This window comes from Vipera ursinii (genome assembly GCF_947247035.1).
Source record: "Vipera ursinii genome assembly, chromosome: 1".
In the NCBI taxonomy this organism is placed as follows: domain Eukaryota; kingdom Metazoa; phylum Chordata; class Lepidosauria; order Squamata; family Viperidae; genus Vipera; species Vipera ursinii.
Genome location: NC_139512.1, coordinates 121,796,609 through 121,822,014, shown reverse-complemented (window position 1 = coordinate 121,822,014; position 25,406 = coordinate 121,796,609). Strand labels below are relative to the sequence as shown.

Here is a 25,406-nt window from a genome sequence, read left to right as displayed (position 1 = left end):
TGACCTGTCTCAGCAATTCATTTAGGGACACGTCCACCTGTTTTGCATGTTTTGATCTATTCTATTCTATTCTATACCAAAAGAGCTGGCATATTCTTCAACAATGAATGTAGTGATTAATTACAAACCCTGTTAGCTTGGGATTGGATGTCAGCAATATGTAGATGATTTCTAGCTGTGATTTCTTAACATTAGACCAATCAGGTGATACTGTTAAAAACTTTATCCCAGTCTCTGGAAGATGAGCTAGTCTGGCTGCAGAGAAACACTAAACTCAAATCTGACAATGACTACTCATATGTGGACCACCCAGATTTGGAGATTTCATCTTTAGTCCTGAGTGAGTCTGCACTTCCCCCTTTGAGACTGGGGCACAATTTGAGAATCTTCTTGATCATGGGACAGATGGCAACCATGGCCATACAGTAAGCCAACAGCACCCATACCTGGACTGAGAAACTCTTAGAACACTCATTCATACTTTGGTGAACTTGTGTCTGCTTGCAAAGCACTCAACATGAAACTGACCTTGAAACTATTTAGAAGCTGGAGTTGGTTGAGAATGCAGTTGCATAACCAATTATGGCCATATTCCAGTGTGCCCACATACATACCTCTGCATTGTAAGCTGTACAAAATTTTCAGTAGGATTCTCAGTGCAATTTAAATTGTTGGTCATGTGCTATAAAATGCTTCATGGAATAGAGCCTGGTTATCTAAGGGACTATATATGTTCCCATAGCTTTTTACACATCCAATATGATCAGGTAGAGTCAACATAATCTGAGTCCTGTCAATTAAATGGTGTCACCTGAAGAAATTCAGGACTTTTTTTTATCTGGAACAAAATCCCCCCAGAAATTCATACAGCCCTACTCTGATCTTATTTTAACAAGCCCTTACAGCATGGCTGTTCCCCCAGGTATTGGATTACAGTAAGTAATGGGCCTCTTGTGTGATGGTTTCATAATTATTATGCTTATTTTTTTCTCCAGGTGCGTGTTGTTCTTTTGGATTATTTAAAATTGTTTTAATGTGGTACATGGTCCAGAGTCATAAATGGTCATGTTGGGTAGTCTTAACACTACAGGTAGTCCTTGAGTTACAAGTGTAATGGAGCCTGCCCATTCTACTTGTAATTCAAAAACTTGTGGGAGTGAATCTGGTACCTCGAAAGAGATTACTCCCTTGCTCATTAAGACGCACATGGCTCGTTAAGTGAACATGAAGTATCTCAGCGTGGGGAAGGCCATGAAGGGGCTAGTGATGGAACAGGCCCAAAGGCCTCCCCGACCCACTAAGATACCTCATGTTTTTCCCTCCCTTCCTGCTGTGCCAGACTCACCTTGAAAAGATCTGTCTCCTCTCTGCTGTGGTTCCTGCTGCCGCCCAGAACTAAGGCCAGGGGACGCTTCTGCGGCCCTCTGGCGGCCTGATCTGGGCGCCTGAAGCCTTCTCCAGCTTGATCTTACATGACTTTATGCCTCCATTCTCTGCGAACACACCAAAGGATCTGGAGCAGCTAAGAAAGCGAAGGATCTCGATTTTTGCAGGGTGAGTATTGAAGGCCTGGTGACTAGGGAGACCCGGGGAGGGGGTGGGGAGGGAGGAATAACTGGGGGGGGGGAATGTTGCAGAGCCTCTGTGGTCGCTTGTAAGGGCGAATGATTGCCATGGTGCTACAATATTTGTAATTTTAGGACTTGCTCATAAGCACTAGAGGATGCTTATCACATAACTTCGAATGAGCGTTAAGTGAACGCTTGTAACTTGGGAAATTATCTGTATAGAATTAATTCAATCATTTTTTAAAATGTAGAATTCCAAACTATTCTTTAACATTTTTCCTGGTATACATTTCTTGAATAGCCCCACTGTCATGGGGGATTCCTTTTCTTATTTTAATTTAAAATTAAGGTATAATCCCATTAAGCCATTTCTAATTTGGAATTTCTTTTTTTCCCAGTGATTTGGTGAAATGTGGGGAAGACATCAAACTACATATTCACTTTCTAAAGTTTAAACAAGAAAATTAATTAACTTTCATTAAATAACTTAAATGGATTGCAATCAGGTTCTCTTACTACAATTCAACTTAAGTTCAATAGAGCATTCATAGTGAGATCTGGGTTTTACAATATATCCATAGGCTGCTAATCTCTGTCTGATTTCTTTTCATTTATAAACTAATGAACACCTAATTAATGGGAAAGAATACCAGCCAGGTTTCCACTGCTTTGTTTCTGAAATCATCTCACATGTCTTTTAATTTTTCAGTGTCCGTCAATATTTGTTGTTTGGTTCTAGAAAGTACATCCTGATTGCAGAATGCAATAAATACATGTCCCTCTTATTTAACGTTGCAATCATTTAGTAAGAAAGACATATATAATTTTATTTGTATTGTTCCCTCAATAGAAACTATGCTTTATGAAGTACAATGACTAACCTAAGGTTCTTGCCAAAGGACAAAAAATAATAATGAACAAGGAAACAGAATTGTGAAAATCCCGTATGCAGTCGCCTCCGCTGCACATCTGGAATGCTCCATGGTACAGAAATAATTTATTTGCAGATAGGAAATCTCTCCAATTGCCAATTATAAAACTCACGTGAGCACAATCCAGATCGCCTATGTGACTGCATGCTGAGGGGTGTCAAAAAATCAAGCATGTTTATGTGGAAAGTGAGGATTGTGGAATACTTAGTGCTCAAGAGTTAACAACTCAGTTTACACTTAGGTCACCATGAACTCGGAGAGCAAAATGGACATTGCCAACATATTCGGAGTGCTTGGGTATGGCTAGGAAGGCACTAACTTTTCTAGCCTGCCCTATCTTTGTTTGCTGGTAAAATACATGGGAAAATCCCATTGCAGGAAAATTCCACTTAAGAGTTAGGTCACCATGAATTCATAGAGCAATATGGACATCACCAACAAACTTGGAATACTTGGGTATACTTAGGAGGGCACTTACTTTTCTAGACTGCCCCATCTATCTTTCGTGGTAAAATAGATGGGAAAATCCCATTGGAGGAAAATTCAACTTAGGGTTAGGTCTCCATGAACTTGGAGAGGAAAATGGACATCACCAACAAATCTGGAGTGTATGGTACAGTTAGGAGGGCACTTCTAGGCTGTGCTATCTCTCTTTCCTGGAAAATTCAGCTTAGGGTTAGGGTTAGGTCACCGAGAACACACAGAGCAAAATGAGAACCACCAACAAATTCAGTGTCCTTTGGTACGGTTAGGAGGACACTGACTTTTCTAGCCTGCCCTATCTATCTTTACTGGTAAAATACATGGGAAAATCCCATTGGAGGAAAATTCCGCTTAGGGTTAGGTTTACGTCACCATGAACTTGGAGAGCAAAATGGACATTGCCAACAAACTCGGAATACTTGGGTATGGTTAGGAGGACACTTACTTTTCTAGACTGCCCTATGTTTCCTGGTAAAATAGATGGGAAAATACCATTGCAGGAAAATTCCACTTAGGGTTAGGGTTAGGTCACCATGAACTCGGAGAGGAAAACAGACAAATTCAGAGTGACCTAACCCTAACCCGAATTTTCCTCCAATGGGATTTTCCCCATCTATTTTACCAGGAAACATAGATAGGGCAGGCTAGAAAAGTCAGTTCAACCTTATCTCTATATATTTTCATCGACTGAAAATCCCAAGCGCGACGACTCCCAAGGCGACAGAAGACCCAACCGCACACCTCCCCAGCAAACTCCGGGCCCGCGAGGAAGTAATCTGCGCGCGCAAGCTCAGCACCAGAAAAGAGCAGCCCCCCCCCCCCGCGCGGAGAAGCGAATCTCAGGAGGAGCATACAAAACAACGCACGCGCATAACGCAGGCTCGCCTTTTCCCTACTACCCGGAAGTGACGCACGGTGCCGGCTCGGAGAAGGTGGGTTGGGCCCTTAGTGGCGGAAGCGACTGGAGTCGGGCGGGTCCCCGGTGCAGCGCGCTCCTCGGCTCGGTGGATTTTTTTTTTCTCCCCTTCCCTGTCCCCCGCTCCTCCTCCTCCTCCTCCTCCTCCTCCTCCCCCGCCCGGCTTCCGTACCCCTCCTCACTGTCGCCATCGCCATGATCCTGCTGGAGGTCAACAACCGCATCATCGAGGAGACGCTCGCGCTCAAGTTCGAGGGCGCGGCCGCTGGGTGAGAGGCTGGGAGAGGGGGAGTGGCAGCGGACGGACGGGCAAACGGAGCGGGTGCTCGGGACTCGGCCCGGGCGCCACCACCAGCCATATAACCGCTTGCTAAGGAAGAGAAGGCTGTCAAGGGCTGCCGAGCGAGCGGACGGGGATATCAGGCCTAGCTCCCACCCTACCCCCCACCCTCTCCCTGCCTCTTTTGACTGCCCGATGGTGGAGCTCTTGGTGGGAGAGACCCCACCGAGTAGGCGAGGGCCACGAACTCTGGCCTCCGGCGAGGGGCGCGGAGCCAGCCCGGCTGCTCTTTCCGCTGGGAAGAAGCTCGCCGTTTCGCTCTGGCTCGGTGTTCAGCCCAGCTCGGAGTGCGGTTTCTGCCATCTCCACCCCCACCCCCTGTCAACATGTTGGGAGTTCTCCTTCCGGGCCCAAAAGGATTCAGTCGGTGGAAAGTCTTTTAGGAGAAATACGGTAGCGGTATCGGAAGCGCTGGGGCGACCACACCACATGTTGCCACTTCCTGGGCTTTTGCTCATCTGCTGCTTTTTGTGTTCTTCCTGGCGGCTGATTCGATCACGTTTTAAAGAATCTGGGTGAATTCCCTACTTTATATGAACGGTATAGTTCATAGATAGATAGATAGATAGATAGATAGATAGATAGATAGATAGATAGATATGATAGATATGATAGATAAGATAGATAGATAGATAGATAGATAGATAGATAGATAGATAGATAGATGACAGACAGACACATCTTATCCCAGGGGTCTTCAAAACATGGCCCTTTTATGACTTGTGGACTTCAACAACCAGAATTCCTCAGCCAGCATGCCTGGCTGAGGAATTCTGGGAGTTGAAGTCCACAAGTCATAAAAGGGCCAAGTTTGAAGACTCCTGTCTTAACCCAACGGGAAGGACGAGCGTTTTCAGTATTTTCTCAGAGGAGAGTGAGGCCTCGTAAGAAAATCTAGAAAAAGGAGATCTTGATATTCACGCTTGAGAAATGCAAAAATATTTGAATCCCTAGTTTCCTGCCTACGGAATGTTTCTTGGGTGTGGCTTGTCTTTCCCTGTTCCCAGACTAGTCTCTTGGCCATTTTCTGTATGGTATACGCGTTTGAAAACATTTGTGTGATGTAGCTGTTGACACAGCCTATTTTACCAAGAGATTTGTTATAATGAATAGTCAATAAATGCCCTGCAGTATAAAAATAAAATCCATATTTCAGTATTCATCAAAAACCCTCCAAATTTTAATTGGTTTGCTGGAAATTGAGATGCAGTCCATGACATACCTCTCAAATGGCACTTAAAATGTTTTTAGACAGTTTGGGCCACTTTTAGGTATTTGTGCCTTCATTATGTTATATACCAGTGTTAATAGAAGCATATCTTTGATGCTTTTTTATAAATTTAACTTTGATAAAATTATTGTATCTACCAACTATGCATAAAATATTCCCTGCTTAACTAAAGCTAATCAATCAATGCATTCAGGAAGTTGGTTTAAAAGGAAAAGAGCCATTTCTCTAATGCAGTAGATACAGCTGAGTTTGCATTGCTTTTAAGTTCATTGTCATGCATAAGTAGGCTTTTCCCTACAATGCAACGCTACAGTATAGCTTATGATATTATGTGGTGAAATCTAGATAGCAACACATACCACTTTTTAAATTTATTTTAAAAATGCTTATGCCACCTACTCTTTTAACAGCTCTGGGCAATCATAAGCCACTTAAAAATCAAGACAGTGAATGCTTAACATTAAAACACAAAAACAGAAAAAGACCTAGATATATTTTGGTCCTGTAATAAGGAACTTTCATCATCTTACGTGTCAGTTGTTCCATAATGTGTGCTCAGCTTTAGAGAATATAGTTGTTATAACTGTACATATCCACTGTATCTCTTGTGGGATTCACAAGAGATGCCCTGTTGATGACCTGAAACTTTTGCTGGCCTATAGGGGAAAGTGCAGTTCTATATGTAATTCAACTGTTTTATTAGCTGTAGCCATATCTGCTGGTCCTGAATACGTTTGTAGTACCAGTCCCAAATGTCTTTGGAAGTTTCATATTTGTAGACATGCATTTTTCACACTGCTTTAGGTAAATAGGTGTGCAAATTACTCTGTTGCTTGTAGTGGATACTTTTGATGATTGCAGAAAAGAAGTGAATGTGCAGTAAATTCATGTTTGCCAGAAGAATGATAGAGGCCCTATAGAACTTATATTTATTACATGCAGTTGTGCATGCTTATTGTCTTACTCTGCCTTTGCTCTGGTTAATTCAAAGTATCATTATTTTATTAATCTCTATATTTGGTAAGGTTAATTTTCCCAAACTCATATATTGAACTTTGATACTCTGCAGTGATTTTAATTTATATACATCTAGCTTTTGTCTAGCCAGCCCATGAACATAATGACATTCATATTTGCAAAAATGTGTGTTCCATGTATAAATGTTATGCCCACTAAAACAATATATTAAGCAACTTTTAGTAGTATCCAGTTGAATAACACATCTATCAGTTAATATAAAAAGCCCACTTGAGAAGAAGCATTAATACTACTAGATTATAAACAGAAAGGAAGTTATTACTTCTGCATTTTTAAGGACAGAAACCATGTCCTGACAAGCTCAGAGCCAAGACAAAGAACTGAAATGAATGCTAATCTATTTGCTTCAAGCTGAGTCATCTCTTAAAATACACCTAATGGGTGTGTACAGCAAGCTTTGTTTCTTATATTTATTGGAGAGAAAAAAATCAAGCCATATTTCCCAAAATTCAGGGTACTTTCCTTTTAAAAATAGATCACTATAACTGTTAAATTTGAAAACAATATATTGTACTGTTTTGAGTCTCCTTAAAATAATAAAATTATAACTGCAAATATGAACTGAGTGAATCAAGTAACTGCTACAAAATAGGCAGGCTATAATGCAGTTGAGTAGTATGATTATAAAACGTGACTTAATTTGAGGGCTCCAGGTTTCCTGGTAATGTTTTTAGGTAAAATCCAGGAATATACTCAGACTAACTTGTAACAGTTGTGATTCAGTCATTACATTTCTTATTAAAAATTTGGAAGCCTTCCTTCCCTTTGTTTGATAGAGAAGTAAGGACACTCTTCCTCATCTCTTTTGAAACGTGTTATAGAAGTGTTATGCTCACTGTTCAGCATCAATCCACCAAATTTAAACTGGATTTGTATAATAGAGAACAAAGGGCAAGGAAGTTCTAGGAAATATATCTGGCATTCATTTTTTATATCAAGCTACCTTTGTTTCCATATTTGCAGAACACTTGTATGACTTCATCAGTGTCCAAGAACATTAAGTAATAGGTAGTCTTAAACATTAAAAAGACAGCATTAGAGCAGCCCAGAATGCTAATCATCCAGTGTTGGTGGATATATTGATTTGAGAACATTATACCCACACATCTTATGCTGTCATACCCTGCTGCTTTATTTAGCAATTTTCACTTTAATTTAAATGTAATTATAAAGGGCACATATTGCTCTTTCCCACATTAGAATTCACATGAGAAAGTGACACTCAATGAACTAACTATCTTGAATTTTACTGAAGAAGTGTAACGTTTAAGATTGCATGGTAATTTGCAGAGGTCTCCTTGGCATACCTTTTCAGATTATTTTTTTTACTTCTTATGATCCTCTAAGCTTTATGGTATCAGATTCAATTTAGGCCTTATTATAAATAATTTACCACAACCAATTTAGAACAAAATCTGGTTATCTAAAATATTAACAAGTAAAAGATTTGTTAAATTTGCCAGGTCTAGGGATAGATCATAATGGAGAAATACTATATGGGTGGCAAGAGTTGACACTCACTTGATGGCATATAATGATTGACAGCTTAAATATAGGCAGTTCTCATTGGTTAGTCTGCAGGCTGTCCTAGAAAGTCTTCTAAAAATGACCAAATTGAAGTTTTTAATATTGGAACGTCTTCATAGAAGCTAGTGTTTTCATTTTCTCTCAAGGAATTTTGCACTATATAAGAATTTCAGTATAGTGAATGCATATGCTATCATTCTGAATATTTAATTTCTTTCCTGAGACACTTCAGTATGCAGTTGGGATTGCAACACTTGTATTACACAACAAGGCAAACTTACAATCTTAAACTGTTTCTAAGAGAAAAAAAATAGAGGGACTGAAATAAAAATCAGAAGAAATTTCTAATGTTTATCAATATATTGACTACAATTGTCAGTTGGGGCACAATGGAAGGAAAGTGTAATTTGTAACCAAGTAGTTTTTAATTTTTTTAAATTTTTCCTTCTTTGCATATCAGTATCATTCTGCTTTTCCTTTTTTGTGTGACTACTTGGATTTATTTTCTGAGTAACTTTATAAAAAGAAATGTTGAAATGAGTGAAAAAGAAATGTAACCAAAAAAGAATGCAAAATATGCTGTAATCCTTGCTAGGCACTTCAGTTCAGGTGATTGATGCTGACATACACTGAATTGAAAATACAGCTATTGGCTCCTAATGTCATGTGAACACTTTAATGCAAAGCTTCAATCAGTCCTTTGATTGGAGATGTCAACTTGCTGCATAAAGAATACATAAATATACTAGAAGCACTGAACTGAAGAGATGGCACAGTGGTAGCTGAATTAGCAATATTTTTGTTTTATCAAAGGAATGCATTGACTCGTTTTCCGCCTCAAAAATATGCTCGTGTTGATTTCTTCTTTTTTAACATGATTGATTTTGCCTTGTATGTTTTCATTTGGAACAAAAGCTTTCTTCCCCAAGTAATTTTGCTTAGGATTGTAACATGTGAGCTTGCCAGTACTATGTATTCCAAAATCCAGTATACCCTTTGTTTTGTGTACCCTGGAATCCTCTCTCAGCTTTATTATTTGGCCCAGATATTAATTGTGATTTCTGCTCTGTCCTTAGCTATGCTGCATTGTCCATGCATGCCTCATATATGTATTGGACCCCACTTTGTTCTGATTTTATAAATAATAGGCAAATTCTGTGCGATAGTCTCCTTTGCATTCTATAACTTACAGATAGTTTGTGTTGTTTGCCTTCTATCAGTATAGAGTAGACTAGCGTTTCCCAACCTTAGGAACTTGAAGATGCGTGGACTTCAACTCCCAGAATTCCCCAGCCAGCATAGCTGGCTGGGGAATTCTGGGAGTTGAAGTCCACGCATCTTCAAGTTCCTAAGGTTGGGAAACGCTGGAGTAGACAAAGTATATGTTGTGCAATGAGTATTTGAAGATGATTTAAAATATGTGCTTCTTTAAAGCCATACTAGTTGCCAGTACCTTCGATCAGTGGGAGTATGGGGGCAATCTTATTCAAAAACTACAGCAATTTTGTATAAAAATAGTATGCAATTACGGTTGATTGAAGAGAGAAAGAGGACAGCAGGACGAAAGACCTGCCAGATCCCTTTCTCATCCCAGCACTAGGGTAGATGTCCTTCCATTTGGATTCAAAGAATACTTTAAAACAGGGATGTCAAACTCACAATGTCACATGACGTTTTGTGACGTAATACAACTTTTTTCCCATTGCTGGCAATGGGGTGGGCGCGGTTTTGCTATGATGCATCCGACTCGCAGGCCGGCAGTTTGACACCCCTGCTTTAAAAGGATACAGTGCTTCTTTATGCTAATAAGAAGAATGGAGAACCACCTTTGGCCAAAAAAAGTCTGCTGATTTTATCCTCTGAGTTCAGATGAGCTTGTCAAAAAAAAAAAAATCTTTCTTGCATTTGGAGTAAGATGGAAAGACAAGTGGCTGCTGAGTGGTATTTTTGGTTTATTAGTTTGTTCCTTCGAGCAGAGAGCAGCAAAAAGAAACAATCCATGTCACTTATATTTCAGGTAGCTTGTACTATAGGAAGCTCATGAAAACATAAGGTATGTTTTCACTAGTTAGTAGAAGAAAATAATTGTTCTAGAACAGGGGTGTCAAGCTGCCGGCCCACGGGCCAGACACATCACAACAAAACCATGCCCACCCCATTGCCGGCAATGGGGAAAGAGCTCTGATACGTTGCACGATGTCACATGACGTCGCGAGTTTGACATGCCTGTTCTAGAATGAAAGCAGTCTTGTGAGATCATTTGGTTATGTGAAGGCAAGTGACTTGGGAAAATAGCCATTGGAAGTAGAAAATCAGCTCAGAAATGCAGCTGTATGGCATGCTGATGGTATAGGTTAGGGGTAGGCAACCTTGGCTCTTTTATGACTCATGGACTTCAATTCCCAGAATTCCTGAGTCAGTATGCTGACTCAGGAATTCTGGGAGTTGAAGTCCATGAGTCATAAAAGAGCCGAGGTTGCCTACCCCTGGTATAGGTGTTCCCCATCTGAATGACTGTAGTTGGGACCGTATTTCTTGGTGTAAGTCATTACGGTTGTAAGACAAGGAAACCATGTGATCAGATCCAATTTATTGACATTTTGGGAGGCAGTCATTTAAAGAATCAACCATTCATTAAGTGAATCCATGGTCATTAAGTGAGCTCCAAGGTTCTAAGTGTGAACCTATTCTTCTGAATAGGTGTTTTGCAACAGCCAGAGGTGCTTTATCTGCCATAAAGCACTGTTCTGGCCTGTTGTAATTTCAAACAGTGATTAAGCAACCAGTCATAAGTTAAAAGACTACCTGCAAATCATTCTAAATATGATTACGGTAACTAAAATTACTAAACATATCTTTGGGCTGCAAGTTTTAATTCACAGGTAGTCCAGCATTCTCTTATGCAGGATATACTTGTGAGGAACAAATAATTTTTTGATACCAGCTTTTTTGCCCAAGGGATACATTTATAATGAATCATCTTGGAAATGTTAAGTGTTTTCCAATTGCTAAGTAGCAGTTTCAAATATCGAAAGCCACATTTTATTTATTAGTATTTTCTTGCTGTCCCATGGGATCCCAAAAGATATAACGCAAACGAAAAAAATGATCACAATAGTTTCCAGTAGCTCCAATTATACTGTATAAAACAACATTCTAACTGTATAAGGTTTTGCTGTTGTGAAAATAAATGATCTATGTAGCTTTTAGCTGGACAGTAGCTCATTAAAACATAATTAAATATTCAAGATTTTGCTTTATAAACTAGTGTTTATAAAGTCTAGTGTTTTGGATTATATTAGCTTATATTATTGCAAATATGAGACTGAAAATGAAATCCCAGATACTGCCTTCCTCTGGGGACAAGAAACGCTGTATATAACTTGTCGTGATTCTCTGAAAAATGGAATTGCTAATGGAAAAGAAGCCTGTATCTATTTGAATCCTTTCTGGACAAAATTATAATTTATCTTGGTAGAGCTGTGAATGTACAATGAATATGATAGGAATATTCCAGAGAATGCAATGAATACATGGTAGAATCTCTTTGAGTGTGACCAACACATTTTTATAGTCTGGCAGAAGACCCAGCCAAATTCTAGCATGATGTGCAGAAAATATAAGAATTTTACTGAAAATGTGGTATGTTGTCCAAACAAAAATAGAGAAAGATTCCACATTTTAATTTAATATTTTGTGTACCACTTAATCCACTGTACATGGGACAAAGGTTTAGACTTCATGCATTAATTACTGTTTTTCATAGTGGAACATCTATAGATAAGAAGTCTGTATCTGGTGATTATTAGAACAATATGGACTATAGATAGGTTGGTATTGTTTACTCTTGCCTTCTTAAATCTAGAGAGCTTTATATTGGAGTGTTGAAAGAGGCCAAGAAGGAATACATTTTTCATTCTTTTCCTTAGTCTTTACTCCATGCATTAGTACCAGTCCTCTAGCAAGGTGTTTTTGTTACTTAAGTAAATTGCTACATTAATTGATGATAAGTCAGGAATGATAACAGTCCTTCCCCAAATTTCAGGGAACTTTCAACCTAGAATAAACAAACAGGAAGAGCAAATAGGTTTTGTGTAACAGGAAGTGGTTGTAAGCAATTACGTTCTGTGAATGGTATGAAAAACTGAGTAAGGAAACCATTTTCTCCCTATCTTATAATACAACTACTTCTACCTTTCTTGCACAGTTATGAGAACTGAAAAAAATAGAAGGTTCTGCAGAGTGTCTTTCCTAGTGTATATATTTTTTTTCAGTATTTTCTTTGCAGAAACTGCCTGGAGAACCTATAAATATAGGCAGAAGGGGATTTAACCAAGATAATTGTTTGCCTCTTCATTTTATATAATTGTGAATTACAAGCATCCCCCATATAGACAGTGTGTTGTTATATGCTAAAACAAGGAAATTTGAAATAGAGCTTCTATAATTAGTATACAAATAGTGTTGCTAATTTCCAGAAATCATGCCTATTTTCTATTTTGGTTATTTCTGTTTTTCATTGTTCTTCTCTTTACCTCTTATTTTTATTCTGTAAATGCTATAAAAGTACGTATGTGTGTAAATGTGTGAAGATTGTTGAGAAGGTGTGCAACAACTTAAGAGGCTCCTGGATGAAGTGGATTATTTAGCCCCCTTTTAAGTTGGGCATCAGCCCTGGTTATGGTATTTAGACAGTACTTGTCACACTTGTTGATGGCATCTAGCAAGAACAGGGTGTGGGTAATGTGCTCTTCAGGATCTCTCAGCAGCTTTCGGTGCCATCAATCATAGTATCTTCTGGATAAGCTGTGGGAATTAAGAGTGGGTGGCACTGTAATGAGTTGGTTCTCTTTCTTTCCCAGATGGCCAGTGTCACTTGGTCTTAATTTGGGGCAAGATGTCCTGCTCTTGGCCCCTGAATTGTTGAGTGCCTTGGGGTTTGGTAGTCTTTTCACTCCTATTTAACAACTACACGAAGCCACTAAGTAAGGTCATCCATAGCCATGGGATGAGGTATCATCATATGCTGATGATATACAGCTATATTTCTCCCCCCCCCTCAATAAACAGTGCTGTCAACATCCTGTCTCAGTGTCTGGAGGCTGGATAGGACGTTCAGGCTTCGACTTAATCCTGTGGCTTTGTTTTTTGGGATCTAGGAATTTACTACCTTTGGTTTCGGTGAGGTTGCATTGCCCTAAACCAGGGGTAGGCAACCTTGGCTCTTTTATGACTTGTGGACTTCGATACCCAGAATTCCTGAACCAGCCATGCTGATTCAGGAATTCTGGGAGTTGAAGTCCACAAGTCATAAAAAGCCAAGGTTCCCTACCCCTGCCCTAGACAGACCCTGCACACAATTTGGATGTCCTTCTGGACTTGTGACTCTTGCTTGAAGAGGAAGTGGCATTTATGGCTAAGAGAGCCTTTACGCAGCTTCAGGTTGTGTGCCAGTTGTATACATTTCTGCATAGGGTGGCTCTACTCCATCATTTCATTCCCTGGTCACTTCCTACATAGATTACTGTAATGCAGTCTACGTGGGCTGCCCTTGAAGAGTATTTGGAAGCTACATTTGGTACAAAATGTGATGGAACAAGCAGCTGTTTACACACCTAGATCTAATTTGCTGATAACCAATGTAGTTGGGTTTGTAAGTAATTCATAAATTTTATCAGAGTCACTAAAGCAGTACTCAAATTTGTTAATATGGTATATGAAACTCTGGTCTTCCAAAGCTGCTTTACAACTCTATGTAAGGTAAAGGTAAAGGTTCTCCCGCACATGCGTGCTAGTCGTTTCCGACTCTAGGGGCCGGTGCTCATCTCCGTTTCAAAGCCGAAGAGCCAGCGCTTGTCCGAGGACGTCTCCGTGGTCATGTGGCCAGCATGACTAGACGCCAAAGGTGCACGGAACGCTGTTACCTTCCCACCATAGTGGTCCCTATTTTTCTACTTGCATTTTTTACGTGCTTTCGAACTGCTAGGTTGGCAGAAGCTGGGACGAGTAACAGGCGCTCACTCTGTTACGCGGCACTCGGGATTCGACCCACCAAACTGCCAACCTTCTGATCGACAAGCTCAGCGTCCTAACCCACTGAGCCACCGCGTCCCTATATTACAACTCTATTTGCTTGTTTAATCCAGGCAAAAATATATCAGAAATCTTTATCATTAAGCTGTACTATGCAAGTAATCCTCCATTTAACAGCCATTATTGGGCCGGAATCTTGGTCATTGAGCAAAGTGATGGTTAGGCGAGATGTCATATGGCTCCTTTGTTTAACGATTACAATCCTGGTTATCCCAGTAGCAGTTGCTAAGCAACTGCACGAGTCGTTAAGTGGAGCACTGGAGAAAGGGCCAGGCCTCCTGGTGTAGTGGGATGGAGAGGGAGCCTGACCCCCCCCTCCCAAACTGGGGGGGGGGGTTTCCTCTCCTCATTGGAGAGAACAACTGCAATAATGGTGGCATGTGCTAGCCTTTTCCCTTCTGGAGAGGCGAATGCCAGTATTTTCACCCCTCAGGGAAAACGACAGCGCATGCCAACATTTGTCCCCCTCTGGCAGGGGAAACACGAGCAAATGCCAGCATTCTTAAAGGCTTAGAACAGTGCCATTCACTAGTACTTTTGCCAGATTTGATTTCCATTCCTCAGATATCCTCCCTGTACAGAGATGAGGGGAAATCCTTCAACCTACTGGAGGAATGGACCTCAAACACAATGTTCCCTTTACTTGCAACATTTCCTGCCATCTTCCTCATTGACTCTCTGGGGAAGGCAGCAGAGAAGATTGCTAATGATGATCATAAGATCAGAGGGCGGTTGCCAATTGCCAAAATGTAGTTTTGTGGATAGGGAGGGATGTCTTCAGCTGGGTGCTTTACAACATTTTGCAAGTTGTAAAGAACCCATTCTGAGACCATTCTGAATGTGAACTCATTGGAAAAAATTGTTAAGGACTACCTGTACAAATGAGAGGAAATGGGTATTTGAGTTCTGTTTACTTCAATTTATGAAAATGTATTTGGCAGAATTAAGTTACAGTTCTGTCCATTTCACTATGGAAGCAGAGAGGATTTAATTAAAAGCCAGAACACAACTAATGCATAATAGTTACGTGTATATTTGACAGGGTATAAAGGAAAACCTAAAATTTAACTTTTTCTGATGGAAATCTTCTCTTGTTCCTTTAAATCCTTTATAAGTAATTCATCTTTTATTTTTCTCTTTCCTTCCCCAGAAACAAACCTGAGGCAGTAGAAGTAACATTCGCAGGTAGGTTCTCCACTTTTTAATTTTAAAAAAACTTATTGGTGTAAAAGGAAGTGAAATGTTCTGACCCAGATCACATAAACCAGACACGTCAAACTTGCGTGTATCGGGACAGTTTTGCCATTGCCGGCAATGGTGTAGGTGCGGCTTCCAGATGATGCATCCGGCCCACGGGCCAGCAGTTTGACATCCCTGGCATAGACAGATGCAGGCACCAATAACATTGTTTATTGCACTGCTAAACACAACAGATGGTCCTCCAGGGCTGTTGGTAAAACTCTACTCCACTTTTCCTTACAAAACAACCACCAACAGTCATTGTAACCCAGTCTCACCAGCTGGGTCCAATAGTCACCAGAACCAAGCCCCCAAACAGATAGAAAATCAAAGTCCACAAACCCAATGCAGAGGTTACAAAACAAGGTCTGTAAGCCATAATCCAGAGTCAGAAGACCGCAAAGCACGGTAGGCAAATTCAGAGGCTGAAATACGGGTTGAAGTCAAGGTTTCCAAAAGTCATGGGTGTGAGTATCAAGACGAAAAGTTGTTCCTGATGAATGCAACCTCCCCTCGGCCTCTGGGCCTCTAATTAAATCACCCTCAGGCAGGTGTTCCTTGTGAGGAGGGGTGGGGCAACCTCCCCAGCAGCCTTGCAGACCTCTTCTGAGCTTCTCTCTGCTGCACCCTCCACACCTGCAGATCGAGTGGGGGAGGCAGCTGTTCCTCATCAGAGGGGAATCTGTTGTCTGTCATCGCTACTGCCCGTCTGCAGCTGATCCCCCCCACGTTCATGAAGGCAGCCAGCTCCCCATCTGGTCGAGCACTTCCCTCAATGTCGGAGGGGCCTGGAACAGCATTCTCCTCAGCCCTGGACTCTCCGGATGTTCCAGGGGAGACACACCATCCCTTTGGATTTTCTGCCTTCTCCAGTCTGGAGACGTTCAGCCTTTAATCTGGAGGCTTTGGATATGTTGGAATATATGATCCCCTGTACTTAGTCATTGCTTGGGAGGACGTGAATTGTATGTATATCAGTGCAAGACATAAATTTGGTGAAGTTGATTGTTTTGCACCAATAGGTATGAAAGATGAAAGTGCATGGTTATCATTAATACAGCCTTTCCTAATTCACATTTCTTGAATTAACATAGAGATTGGAATGCAGGTGCCCTTTATTATTCATACCCTGATATATTTTTTTAGTTTTATATCCAAAATGTGTATTAGTATAGAAAAGTATATATCTAAAGAAAACTGCAGAAAAAAACCATGTCTTTTTACTTACACTGTGTACTTACACTGTGAATTTTTATGGGTCTTCAGAAAAATTCAAGTGATACACAGGGCAGAACAAATATAAGATGGAGTAATAAAATTGTAATATATATAATAAATAAAAACTAGAAGAAACTATATTTGATTGATTTATCCATCCTTATTATATTTCAGTTTTAACTTGATTAACTCTTTACAGGTAATGGGTTTTTACATATTTTTATAGGTAATGGGTACATGTAATTGGTTTTTTAATTTCCATTTTATAGAGTCTGTAGAGGTAATAAGTCCACAATGTATACAGTTGCTCTGTTCCTTGTTTAGGCAGCTTCGTCTTCCAATATATACCTAAACTGAAAATATGCAAGCACTTCACATTTTCAAATGCTTTCTTCCTAGATTTTGATGGAGTCCTTTACCATATTTCCAATCCAAATGGTGATAAAACAAAGGTTATGGTCAGTATTTCTCTGAAATTCTACAAAGAGCTCCAGGAACATGGCGCTGATGAGGTGAGATTAGATGTATTGCATACGTCTTCTATGAAAGCTTCCCCATATTCATCAATTCGTTCTTTGTAAGTTAATCATGATGCCTCTCTTTTAAAATGCATTTTGGTATTATAGTATTTAAGAAAATGCACAAACATCATTGCTTCCTCCGCCTTAAGGCTTTGGTTTTGTTTTTTTTTAGTTATATATGAATTTCAAGTCAGATGCATCCACCTAAAAAGGGGTGTTCTAAAACTTCATTTCCACAAACAGAGGATAGACTGGTTTGCACATATACAATCAGTAACATAAAATATGCAGTGCTTTAGCATAAGTAGATATTATGATTGTGATTTAGGATGTCAGGTCTGACTCAGTTGTTTAGGTGCAGTATTTCTGAAAGCATTCCCTTACACATTCTCCTTTCCCTGACTTGCTGAAAGTCCAATGGTTTCATGCCCTCCTTCTGTAAAACAATAAGTATTTGTGTGTGTGTGTGTGTGTGTTTTATATATCTGAATATTTGCAGCCAAAGGACTATCTTCAAAAGAAGGCATATTTAGTATTTAATTGCCTCCAGCTGTTTATGCATATATTGTTTCAGCCTTTTAGTGATCTCATTAACAATATTGGCTTGACTTAATTGTGTTATAACTATGCTTTTATTTATGATTTGATAGTAAAGAGCATTAGTCTAAAGTGTATGTCCATATTTGTAAAAGTAATAGAACAAACATATTCTTAAGGAACAAATTAAATTTTGTTTCCAAATATTGAACAGTGGTAAATATACCTTCAAGTCAAACATAGCTCCTGATGATTTCATCCATGCAATGTTCTTGCCTGTGTTATAGAAATGGTATGCTCTGCCTTCTTTCCAAAGGTGCTTTTTTTTTTCAAAAGGCAACTGGACTTTCTTGGGGTTTTTTTTTCCCTTTGAAAATGAACTGAACTGAACTGAAGAAGTTTCTTAGATGAGAAGTGAAATGTTTTCAAAGGGAAAAATCCCAAGTCCAGTTGCCTTTTGAAAAAAAATGCACCTTTGGGACAGCCGTGACTTGAATGATTGAGAATCTCCATAGACATTCTGTCATGATGTATTTTCCAACTTCCCAGTCTATCCTGCAGTCCTGGAATTCTGTCTCTCCTCTTGCCCCCCACCCTCCCCACCCCCCCACCCTGTCTAAGCATCAGCCAGGAGAATCTTGCTTTGCATTTGAATCACCAGAGTCAGTTTGGTACTGCTATCTGCTGAACTGAATTTCCAATATTACTTGTGTTTCAGTTAATAACTTAAGTTCTGACAGCAAAGTAACAACTAGATGGAGAGAAGGACCGCAGTCGTTCTCCTGTTGACTGGGTCACTGCCATTAAATGATAGACTGTTTATTCTGTGTTAAACCTGGAAGCTTCTGGTGAACCGTTTAGAGTAGAGAGACTCATAATATGGGTCCACTTAAATTTAGCTCATTCTGCTCCTGAAAAATGAATCGATAAAGTTCTGTTATATTGCAGGTTTCTTGAAAATAACCATTTATGGTAGAAAAAATACTCCTTTCTGTGCCTTGTGGTTAAATGTCTCAGCAGAAAGTGTGACTCAGTTCCTGAAATGGTTTTCAGATGTTTCATAATTGCAGCATTCGTGCTGCAATTGGTGTCGCTTTACATAAAAGCTTATAACATCGCTTGAATCATTTTGAGGGTCACCTACAAAGAGCCAAAGGGTATGAAAGCCCAGGAGCTAAGGCCCATGCCAGTCACTGTACACATTCTGAAAACCTGGTGCCTGGTTTGTCTGAGAAAGTCAGTTTGAGATTGATTTGTTTCTGAGAAAGAGAAATACAGGTATCCACAAATACTGGGAAAATCTCTGCCTCTCCCTTTTGCCCTTTTTTCATATGAAAGCACTATGATAAATAATAAAGTTGTTGTATACATATAAAATTCATTATTCGAAAACACACTGACCAGCAAGTAATTTCAGGACAGCAAACATGGGTGTATTTAGCTAAAACACTATAGAATTCTTTGCGGGCGGTTTGTGGGGTGATAACCTAAATTTCTTATTCTCAAGACTGAGTATGAGAAATACTAATTTGAAGGACACATTATATTCATTTCCTCCTTGGAGACAATGCAGATAGAGGTGTTATGCGCTATGCAAATTGTTTCACAAATAATTTATTTGTAGATTTGGTTGTGTGCAGCTCACCAATTTATTTCTCACCTTCCTGGCTCCCTCATTTTTCGGAAATGAAAGCAGACAATATGCCCCACTAGAGGCAATAAATTGTGAAGTTTATATATCTGTCATATCTTGAGTTGAACAATATCTAAATGAATCTCCAAGATGAGAATAAAGTAACAGTGGTGAATTTGTTCGTTTGTTTTTTGCTTTCATTGTGCCTTAGATTTGTCTCCATTTTTAAATAAATGTTGCCTGAATTTTTATTTTGAGATGATTAGAAATAATAATTGGGACATCTAAAAAATGATTTGTCCTAGAAGTGACTAGAAAAGATTTGAGAGATTTTAAGGATGGGGCATTCTGAAGGGACCAAATAAAAAGACATGTCAAAACTCACAGTAATTTTTTCTGTCTCCTAGTTATTAAAGAGAGTGTATGGAAACTACTTGGTAACTCCAGAGTCTGGTAAGCCTCAGCATAATTTGTGCCTTGGTTCTTATTCAATCTGCTGTTAAATTGAAATTATTCTCTGTGTTTCAAACACCCATGTTTTCAAGCCAGCTCACAGTTGGGCACTCCTTGTTGCAGTGCTATTTAAAAAAAAATAACCGCCTCTCTTCAGAGTTCCACATGGAGGACTGAGAACATCAGAAGTTTATTTCTCTGCAGCGTAAGCTTCTGGATCCACCCCCAAGCAAGGCCCGCCTTATCTAGCTAGGGATTCTTTGTACTGTGTAAAGAGACTGACAGGCATTCAAAAGCTCTGGAAAACCATGGTTACCTTCAACAGTACTGCTTCCCACTCATTTGTCCCAAAATGCAGGGATATGAATTGCTTTCTCTCACAGTTGGTGAAAGGAGGAGAAACAGTTGCCTGATTGAAGGAGAAAGGCATGCTTAATATTGCCAATATTTTATTTGAGTATCTTACTGTTGAGGAATTGGACAGAAAGAACCTGTGAATGACTGGCCGGTACTGTATTGCTTTCTCTAGAAAGAATTAAGGTTGAAAGGAAATCTACAAATATTCTTATTATTTACCTGTTCTAGGTTACAATGTGTCTTTGCTGTATGATTTGGAAAGCCTTCCGGCTGCCAAAGACTCCATTGTCCACCAAGCAGGCATGCTGAAACGCAACTGCTTTGCCTCGGTGTTTGAGAAATATTTCACGTTCCAAGAGGAAGGCAAAGATGGAGAGAAAAGAGCAGTCATCCATTACCGAGATGATGAGACCATGTAAGAAGTATTGTCTTTTTCTTGCCCAGCAACTTGGTCAGTTTCCAGACCTTCAGATTTTAAGATCTTCAAAACATTCCACCTTCCTCTATCCATTATCATTTGGCATCCAAAAGCTCTTTTAGATAGGAAATGACAAATCTTTCTATAGATAAATGTTGACAGCTGGTTAAAGCTAAAGGCTGACTGAAATACACAGTACAAATCAACATACACAGGTTTCCTATATACATCATAATATATAGAGTACTATACACTAACGTGAATTGGTTTAAAATCATGAAGCATTGTCCCCCTATGCTGGAGTAGGAATGGCAGCCTATGGTCCCTGAATCCCATTTTATAGTCCTCAGTCTCCTCCAACCCTGATTGCTAAAAATTGAATTTTTCTTGCTATTGAATCAGAATCCCTGACATGCCAATCTTAAAATAGGCACACAGGACCATATTAAAAATAAAATAGCCCTGTCCACTTTTGTTTCTCAGCCTTACCCCCAACTTTTGTGTGAGGATGCTGAGGAACTCAGAAAGTCCTGTGAGCAGAGCTTTGAAATATTACTGGCTGTCTAGAATAAAAAGAAAAGCCCTAACCCTCTAATTTTTGTACGAAGGAGCTCATATTGGAAAAATGTACAATGGATTGTGGCAGGTGACCTTATGGAGCTGGAGGAGGAAATAGCAAAATCAGAGTCTCAGGGGCCAACATGAAAGAGGAAGAAGTGGGTGGAAGAGTGTATTGAGGAAAGCTGTGGAGAACAATGAGATGTTTTAGGGTCGTGGTGGCGAACTTATGGCACAGGTGGCACGCCGAGCCCTCTCTGGGCACGCGCACTGTCGCCTCAGTCCTAGGCCTTCAGCTGGGCTTTATAAAACCTGTTCGCTTTATGCCTCCGCCGCCATTTGCAAAAAAAAAAAAAAAGGTTCAATCACTCAATTTCAACTTCTCGTGGGGAAAAAAAGTTTCGCAAAGTTGGAATTGATTGATTGAACTTTTTAGTCCCACCCAGTCTGCCATTACCACTGCAGCCACACCCACCCAATTGGCCACACCCACCCAAAGGGCCATGCCCACCCAGCACCTGATAATACATAAGTGGGTTTTGGGTTGCAGTTTGGGCACTCGGTCTCTAAAAGGTACGCCATCACTGTTTTAGGGGGAAAGGAGAGGAAAAAAGAAGAAACGGCGGAGGGCAGTTCTTGAAAGGATATTGAATGACAAGTAGTTGATTTTGTCATATATTGAGGATGAAAGAAGGAAAGAGTTGGGAGGAGGATCTTTCTCTGTTTAGCACTAACTTTTCACTGAAGTTTGTGTTTTTTTGACTGGCCATGTTAACAGTGACAACCATTTTGTGAAAGACCCTTCTGTTTTGTGGTGGTGTTCCTACCACTTTCTAAAAATTCCAAATTGGACATGCCGACACCAAATGGATTAAGGATTGCAAAGTGGTAATGTACTAGTTCTCAGGCTGTTGTGTATACTCACATTGGAGGTGTGGTATGTGTCACTAGCACTGTTAAACTATCAGTAAACCTTTCTGTTTGTAAACCTGTGGGCTTTTAGTATTGAAGTGACTTTCTTAAGCAGTTGGCTTTTTTAATCTCTCTCTAGGTATGTGGAATCAAAGAAAGATCGTGTCACGGTAGTTTTCAGCACGGTATTTAAGGATGATGACGACGTTGTGATTGGAAAGGTGTTTATGCAGGTATGGATGTTTCTGTTCTGTAGAAATTGATTGGGGTATGGTTGGTGCTCCTGTTCTTAGAAATACACTATTGCCTTTAAAGTGAAGTTCTCCACTAAAACTTAACTTCATATTGCTCGTGCCTCTTGAAATTTACTTATTTTTTTATGCAAATTAAAGAATACTTACCATCTGTCTTGCTGTCTGCAAGGGAAGAAGGAACTTGCATAGAAAAGCAAAGGCTCATTTGAGACATTATCTGTTTGCTCTGCACAGCCACCTGGCTGGCTACATTTCCTGCTGGCAGGATCCAGAGTGGAAGATGAAGAAGAGAATTTGAATTGCTCCGTTGAGGCACAATTGTGTTTTGTATTATGCCAGTGTCAGCTATTGGAGACTCTTTTATTGGGCTTCCTGAATTGTTTCCATTCCAGTGGTTTGAATTACATACTTATGAAATTTATTTATAAAATTTATCACCTGAAACCTTTGGAACTTAAGCCATTTATAGAACTTATGTAATAAAAGCAACATGAAAATCAGAATAAAATTACTTAAAATAATAACTAGAGAAGCTAGAATTATAGAAAAGGCAAACAGTGTGTATGATTAATATCCAAAGGCCCTTCAAAAAAAGCCATGATTTCACCTTCTCAAAGACCATAAAGGTGTGTGGGGGGGTCACCCACAATTCAGCAGGTAAACTGTTCAGGAGGAGGGGGCTCTCTATTCTCATTCTAATAGGTAAAGGTAAAGGTTCCCCCGTACATGCGTGCTAGTCGTTTCCGACTCTAGGGGCCGGTGCTCATCTCCGTTTCATAGCTGAAGAGCCAGCGCTTGTCCGAGGACGTCTCCGTGGTCATGTGGCCGGCATGACTAGACGCCAAAGGCGCACGGAACGCTGTTACCTTCCCACCGTAGTGGTCCCTATTTTTCTACTTGCATTTTTACGTGCTTTCGAACTGCTAGGTTGGCAGAAGCTGGGCCGAGTAACAGGCGCTCACTCTGTTACGCGGCACTCGGGATTCGACCCGCCAAACTGCCAACCTTCTGATCGACATGCTCAGCGTCCTAACCCACTGAGCGACCACGTCCCTTCTCATTCTAATAGAACAGCCAAATACTATTTCATCATGTTCATGTTCGGCCCTGGAAAATAATAGGTAAATGCAAATGCAGAATATTTTAGAACCCCTTCATACTTTGGATTAGGAATAATGTTGTCGAGCCAGAGGCTGGTAATTCAAAATTGATTTGACTCTCAGCATCTGCTTTTCTCTCTAGAAATTAAAACATTTTCAAAAAGTGAATTGTGTATTGCTCGAGCAAGGGAAGTAGGAAGCAACATTAGTGGAAAGTGAAAGAAATACATATATAGGAAGAACATTGAAGAGGTTTTTTTTGCAAGTATAAGAATTTTAATGTGAGAAATAAGTTTAAATGATGAAAAGAAAAAAGGTCAGAAATACTTAAATCTGAATAAAATGAACATTGAAGAGAACAGTAAAATTACTTTACAACACTGTGAAATATAGTACATTTTATAAAACCTCACAATTTAGTTATCAGTAAAGGGACGCGGTGGCTCAGTGGGTTAGGACGCTGAGCTTGTCAATCAGAAGGTCGGCAGTTTAGCGGGTTGAATCCCGAGTGCCGCGTAACAGAGTGAGCGCCTGTTACTCGTCCCAGCTTCTGCCAACCTAGCAGTTCAAAAGCATGTAAAAATGCAAGTAGAAAAATAGGGACCACTACGGTGGGAAGGTAACAGCATTCCGTGCGCCTTTGGCGTCTAGTCATGCCGGCCACATGACCACGGAGATGTCCTTCGACAAGCGCTGGCCCTTCGGCTTTGAAACGGAGATGAGCACCGGCCCCTAGAGTCGAAAAGGACTAGCATGCATGTGCAGGGGAACCTTTACCTTTACCTTAAAGTCATGCACGTCTAGTGTGTATGATTTTATGTGTCCTTCAATAAAGCTATTTGGGAAGGGTGTGAAGGAGCTGAGCTTTCTTATAAACTACACCCGAGCTTTTGAATTTTGTTATTTCCATGTTAAGAAAAGTGACCTCTTTTGTCACTATGATTTAGATAAGCCAATGATTAGTTGTGTTTCTGTTGGCCAATATCAACTAACAGTATAGCTTTTAATCTTTATTAAACTTGCATTCCATGATTTCGGTGTGTTGTTTTTAACAATCCCAATACTCTCATGCCTTTTCCTACCCTAGGAATTTAAAGAGGGCCGTCGTGCCAGTCACACAGCCCCTCAAGTGCTCTTTAGTCACAGGGAGCCCCCCTTGGAACTGAAAGATACAGATGCAGCCGTTGGAGATAACATTGGATATATCACATTTGGTAAGTGAACGTGTTTTCAGCCAGGCTAGGATCAGATGGTAAATATATAAGAGCTGTTTTTCTCTAAACGTTCTTTATTTCTAAGAAATTAGCCTTTCTTTATATTCCAAACAACATAACTGTACACATTTTTTTAAAGCATTATGATACACAATTCTTAGTATGCTTTGTATATAGCTGTACCTTGCTGGTCACTACTTAAACAAATGCACTCAGAAATTACATCTATTCTAGACTATCACTGAGCCACAATACAGTTGTTGACAAGATACTTGGAGAGAGAAAAAACCTGCTTCCATTTTCTTTCTTGAGAGTTGTATTTGTTGCCCTTAACAGGATAGCGAATGCCCAGGTTAGATTGGAGACAGGAATTCCCAAAATACAGGTACGATGTTGAAGGCCGAGGTCTCATTATTGGTGAAAACTCAATTCTTTCCAATAGGGTTGCCACCTTTAATTTTTGCTGATTACTTCTTCTCAAATTGGAAATTGGTGGTGGAGCCAAAAGTTTTATCACGTAGGCTTTTGGCACCATTTTTAATATTGATCGGATAAAATCAGGCTAAGCAAGTTCTTATCCTAAAAATGAATGATATGAAGCATCAGGCTGAAATAAATAGGCTGTCCCAGAATAATAGAATTTAGATTGATAAGGGTGCATGGAAACCAGCAAATTATTGATATCCTCTCATCTTTCCCAAGTTAAGAAAGAGAGCCTTTAAAGCTAGACATAACATCCTGCTAACAATATTATATTCTTGAGATTTACTCTGTTGGTTTTGTAATATACTATTACGTTACTTATGCTGCTTAAGATGTTTTTAGATCAAGGTTGTAGGTCTGTGCTTTCTATGTGTCTTTATC

General features: G+C 39.9%; 1 protein-coding gene across 2 annotated transcripts in view; it reads left to right on the top strand.

The window, feature by feature from the left end:
- Positions 1–3,935: 3,935 nt before the first annotated feature.
- The window catches only part of ARPC2 (actin related protein 2/3 complex subunit 2), a 29,242-nt gene continuing 7,771 nt past the window's right edge, over positions 3,936–25,406 (top strand). For both annotated transcript variants that reach the window (XM_083349891.1, XM_083349890.1), the window contains exons 1-7: positions 3,936–4,168; positions 15,279–15,313; positions 16,985–17,097; positions 19,684–19,729; positions 20,315–20,501; positions 22,114–22,207; positions 24,416–24,542. In XM_083349891.1, coding sequence (XP_083206017.1) covers positions 4,095–4,168; positions 15,279–15,313; positions 16,985–17,097; positions 19,684–19,729; positions 20,315–20,501; positions 22,114–22,207; positions 24,416–24,542 — 676 coding nt within the window. In that variant the 5' untranslated portion in view covers positions 3,936–4,094. The remainder of the gene's footprint in view (positions 4,169–15,278; positions 15,314–16,984; positions 17,098–19,683; positions 19,730–20,314; positions 20,502–22,113; positions 22,208–24,415; positions 24,543–25,406) is intronic.